The 5,228-nt window shown below is 37.0% G+C and overlaps 1 protein-coding gene across 1 annotated transcript; it reads left to right on the forward strand.

Annotated features, from left to right (window-relative positions):
- The first annotated feature begins 2,391 nt into the window (after window positions 1-2,391).
- LOC147630971 (alpha carbonic anhydrase 7-like) lies at window positions 2,392-4,903 on the forward strand. The gene is made up of 7 exons (XM_086809321.1): window positions 2,392-2,574; window positions 3,056-3,270; window positions 3,428-3,534; window positions 3,769-3,871; window positions 4,085-4,249; window positions 4,399-4,449; window positions 4,606-4,903. Exons 1-7 carry the CDS (start codon window positions 2,505-2,507, stop codon window positions 4,663-4,665), a joined length of 771 nt encoding a protein of 256 aa, XP_086665447.1. The 5' UTR covers window positions 2,392-2,504; the 3' UTR covers window positions 4,666-4,903.
- The last annotated feature ends 325 nt before the right edge of the window (window positions 4,904-5,228 follow it).

Genomic DNA, 5,228 nt, shown 5'->3' on the forward strand with positions numbered 1-5,228 from the left:
TTGTGTGTGGAGAAAAATTAGACCCAATCTTATGTATTAATTTTTCTTAATTTATGATTCAATATTTTTTGGGTATTTTACCTTCCAACGTAGAGAGAGAGAGAGAGAGAGAGAGAGAGAGAGAGAGAGAATGTGTATGTGTATGTTCGGGTTATAAAACGCTAAAAATTCATAATATAATATCATATTGTTCATAATATATCACATCTATATTCTTATTAATTAAAACATTATTATAGTTAATTATCATCACACACAGACACACATTTTGATTGTCTTGTTAGGTTCTCCATACTCGACTTACAATGGTGTATTTTTAATGTGAGGTTTCCCTCTCATACTAACTTTATGTGATTTTTGTTACATTCTCCCAATTAAGTATGTACGTGTGTGTGGAAATACATGTATACATTAGCATATTTATGGGACCACTTAGACACATGTTTAGTGTTGGTACTATTTTATACCTATAAAGGCAATGGAGTTATATGAATTTTTTTTAATTTTCCCATAATTAACCATTTTTTCTTATTTTAAACATGAGTTCTTTTTTAAATAAAATCTCTCTCTCTCTCTCTCTCTCTCTCTCTCTCTCTCTCTCATGAGTCATGAGCTAGCAATAGTAGATGCTTCATCTTTTTCTCTCATCCTCACTCATAGAAATTGTGGCATTGCAAATTAGAATCACAAGCCATTATAACCTTATCATAAACACATGTACATGTTGGCATTCTACTCCCCAAAATCTTCCAACTTTTCTTTGTAACTCATTGAGATTATAGTAAGAATGTAATTGTGTTTGCAACTTTATCTAAAAGAATTCAACCCACATACCTCTTTTTACATTAGCACATTGTTACTCATGGACTAGTAATGAAGGAGTGAAGGAGCATGCCACGCATTGCCATGTGGGAGTTCTTCATTTCTTTATAAGTACTATGGATGTAGGAACTAAAACATCTCTATCATTTTCACCCTATTTCAAAATGTTAGAATTTCCATTTTGATTTTGAAATAGAAACCTTATGCCTTTGAGCTTTGGTGTGATCAATGTCTCTAATAAAACTCTAATGAATGCATCACAATTTTCTACTTATTTTAAAATTTTGTGAGAACTTTTCAATGTGCAGGTGCTGAGAAAGATACTTACCATTGAAAAAATAAATCAGTCTTGCGCTTAAAAGTCAACTTATTGTAGAATATATTATAGAAATCATTATCATGTCACCTTCAAGATTGCTATACAATATTCTCAAGTGTAGACTAATAAACACTAACCATTAAGCTACATTAAGATTAGTTTTTAACTATGCAAAAAAAAAGGATGTATGTTAAGGGTTCTTATTTTAGCACATTCAAAGTTGTTGAGCTATTCACCCATAAATATCAACCATCAAGTTACATTAGTACTAGTTCCAACCTTTATTTATTTCTTTACAAAATTACGGTGGGTGTAAAGGGGAAATTGCTTTATGTCATTTAGAATGAATCTCTCTCTCTCTCTCTCTCTCTCTCTCTCTCTCCCCCCCCCCCACACACACACACACACACACACATGTGCATGAACGTGTACACATGCGCATAGAGGCATGCATGTGCATGCTCATTCTTGTTCACAATATTGAGAGGCAAGTCAAGAGAAATAGCAAGTAAACAAGGGAATTTACAACAAAAAGACTTGAAAATATGCAGATTTTAAAACCTTTTCTTTCAAAATTTTGAGGGCAGTTTTCACATTCTCAAAGGTGAAACTACATTAAAACTGTGTGCTTTTTGAGCACCGGTACACTACCCATTTTCTACTTTTGTGACATTTTTGCTGAGGCATAGGCTTTTCTACTTTTCCAATCTCCCTCCTAAAACTGGGTCCATTGTTATCATCTTCTCTCTATAGTAGTGAATCCAAATAGGCCAATTAAGCCATCTAGAATTATGGTGCCTTTGTGCTTCTAAACCCTGCATAATCATTATTGCCCGAGCATTACAGAACTGTTGGCAATGAAATCAATGTGGTTCTGGGCTTGGTGGAGCAGAGTCTAGAGTGGTTTCTTCTAGAATTCTTTCCTTTACCTTTAAGTGCATTAATGGGTGTATTTGCGTGTCATAATGAACTTTACAAGCGCTTGGGAAGGGCAAACTAGGGAGGAGGAAAGAGGTGTAGAAAGCACAGGGACCTGTGTTGGGAGCCTTGGGCCCCGGTGGGAAAAAGGTGTGTTTGAAAGCACATGGATGAACGAGAGAAAAAGTCAAGGCCAAGGTACGTAGAGACGGTACGGTTATACGGTTTGCCACGGCACTCTGACAGCCGGCCCTATGGGTCTGGTGGCTGAAATTAGCCCTAATATTCTAAAATAGTAATGTGCACTACTTATATACTATGAAGACCATCTTCTTGCCACTACTTGTTCTCACCCTTTCCTCTTGCTGCTGCAGCAGCTCTCCCTCTCCCTCCCGGCCCCCATTGATCTTGTGTTCCCTTACAGCAAACGCTTTGCTTCACAACCATGCCTCCACTGGGCTTTCTTTCTGCCTTTCTCCTCATCCTCACCTGCGCTTCTCTCTCTTCGTGTTCAGGTAACGTGCCCCTTCTTCTTCATCGTTGCCTTTGTTGAGCTCCTCAACAAGCTTCAAATCAACTACTAGCAGAACAACTCCATGTTGACACAAATACCAAGAACCACCCCTCTAATAATATCTTCATCTGCAAAACCCACTCAAATCCGCCCAAGCAAAAGCCATTTCCACTGCAAAACCACGCATTTCCATTAAGCAAGATCTCCAACCGCCCAAAGGCCATCTCCATTTCCCAAAAAAAAAACCCCCACCAGATTCGGCTTAGCAACGAGAGGCTCACCTCCATTAATTAAAGCATGGGATAGTTAATTAATTAATCGTCGGATAAACTTAGCAAAACCACGTCCCAAAGCATTCGCAATACCGCCCAATTCAACATAGGGCAAAAGCCCATTGTCTGATATTCAAGCATGGGATGAATCTCTCAATCAAAACCAAGAGATTAAAGATCGTAATCATTTCTTAATCCTTTTTAATGTAGATCATGAGGTTGGGTTTGGCTATGGCGATGGGCCGACGGGGCCTCACAACTGGGGCAATCTGCGTAAGGACTGGAAGCTTTGCAGCAACGGCAGATCGCAATCACCTGTGGACATCTGCAAGAAAGACCTCCAGCACGAGCAAACCTCCGATTGGTTGAAATTCAGCTACAAAAGCGGCGGCGCTCAACTCCAACTAAGAGAGCACGATGTTGCGGTATACTTTAATCTTATAAATAACTATTGCGAGTTCCACCCCAATTTCACTTTAATAATAATAATAATTGCCACTTCTATTTTGATGTGCACGATGTGCACGAGTGGCCATAAACCTAGCTTAAATTTTGACAAATACAAATAACTTCTAATTGCAGCTTGAGTGGATGGAAGATGGGGGCTCTATACATTGGGATGAAGAAGAATACAAATTGCTTCATTTGCATTTGCATGCCCCTAGTGAACACTCCATCAATGGTGTGAGGTAATTCCTTTATGAGTTGATCCAAACAATGTTCTATCACCACTTCTGTTCAACGCTCCACCTTGGAGTCGAGTGTTTCTTTACTCTTTCAAGTGACCTAAGATTTATGACCATTGTGTAAGATTTATGCTTTTCTACTACTTATGACATCTTGAATGAATACCAATTGTGAAGGCCATGATAATTCAAATATATAAGAAGTTATAAACCAAGTATAATTAAACCCACTTGCAGGTTTCCTTTGGAAGCTCACATGGTACATGAGGGTCATGATGGCAAGCTACTTGTGGTTGCTCTACTTTACAAATATGGCAAAGAGGATGAGTTTTTAGCAGAGGTATATACTATTATGTTGGAAACTTTGTGAGCATTGAATCGATTTAGAATATAGCAACACTTTTTTTTGTTAATAACCACAAAGTGTTAATATTTTTTTTGATATGGCCGGCCAATAGGCACAAGTCGGTGTAAACATTTTCTTTATTTTTAATAAATACAAGGCATGGGTTTCCCTTGGCGTTATAATCGAGCACTTGTACATGTTTCTTAGGTCATGCAAGAGTTCCCCTCTCTTGTTGAGAGTGGAAGACAAGATCATCATGTAGGAAATGTCTCTGTGAGTAGCATGAAACTTGGGGAGCAATACTACCACTATATGGGATCCTTGACAACCCCTCCTTGCACTGAAGGAGTTACATGGATTATTATGAAGAAGGTATATCATTTTCTATCCATTCTTTCTTGAATCATGACTAACCTCCTACCTTTTTGTTAAAGATAATCATAATACCATATCCACAAGTTACCTAAAGTATTGTGGAACTTCTTTAGATTGGATTATACTTATAATGATTTTCCTTGTAGAAACGTAATGTATCTCAAGAACAAGTCAATGCAATATTACATGCAGAATTGGTACTCTCTTGATCTTGAATCAAACCTTTTGTATCATATATTAAAATGAGTAGTGTGGACTTTTAGCCACCATGTCTCACTTCTATGCAAGTGGTCAAATTCCTTTAATGGGATTCTTTTTTTTAACTAAAACTCCTCATTTAATTTTCATTACAGGGTGAGAATGCACGGCCTGAACAATCATTAAATGGAAGAATGGTTTACAAATACAAGTAGCCCATGAAAGAGCATTGTATTGACAATGTGTAGCCTTGGACATTCTTGATATTTGGAATGTGTAACCAAATTCTCTTTCCTAATAATAAATGCTTTTAGAAAGTGTAATGAGAGGTACAACACGTTAAGTTTTTTATTTACCTTTCCTTTTACTCATCCTTACACTTGGACATTCTTGATATTTGGAATGTGTAACCAAATTCTCTTTCCTAATAATAAATGCTTCTAGAAAGTGTAATGAGAGGTACAACGTTAAGTTTTTTATTTACCTTTCCTTTTACTCATCCTTACACTTTCCATTCTATACTATTGAGCATGAACATAATGCTAACAATCAGTGCACTTCTCATCACTTTCAAAAAATAAATAATCACCAAGTTAGCCCATAAAAAATTGACTCTTATTATATCTATCTTTTTATTTGATAAAAAAGTTCCCACACCCTTAAACATTTCTAGGTATCAACCCCCCCACCCCCAAACACAAACACACACACACACACACACACACACACACACACACACATACATTCATACATACATACATACATACATACACACACA

Source organism: Cibotium barometz, chromosome 15 (assembly GCF_041138505.1).
Source record: "Cibotium barometz isolate CiBa-2024 chromosome 15, ASM4113850v1, whole genome shotgun sequence".
Classification (NCBI taxonomy): domain Eukaryota; kingdom Viridiplantae; phylum Streptophyta; class Polypodiopsida; order Cyatheales; family Cibotiaceae; genus Cibotium; species Cibotium barometz.

Bases quoted from the DNA above. Each gene is read 5' to 3' on its own strand.
- LOC147630971 (XM_086809321.1), top strand. From the start codon at position 2,505: ATGCCTCCACTGGGCTTTCTTTCTGCCTTTCTCCTCATCCTCACCTGC. The intron at 3,271-3,427 runs GTATACTTTAAT...TTCTAATTGCAG, and splicing joins TAAGAGAGCACGATGTTGCG to CTTGAGTGGATGGAAGATGG. The intron at 3,535-3,768 runs GTAATTCCTTTA...ACCCACTTGCAG, and splicing joins CACTCCATCAATGGTGTGAG to GTTTCCTTTGGAAGCTCACA.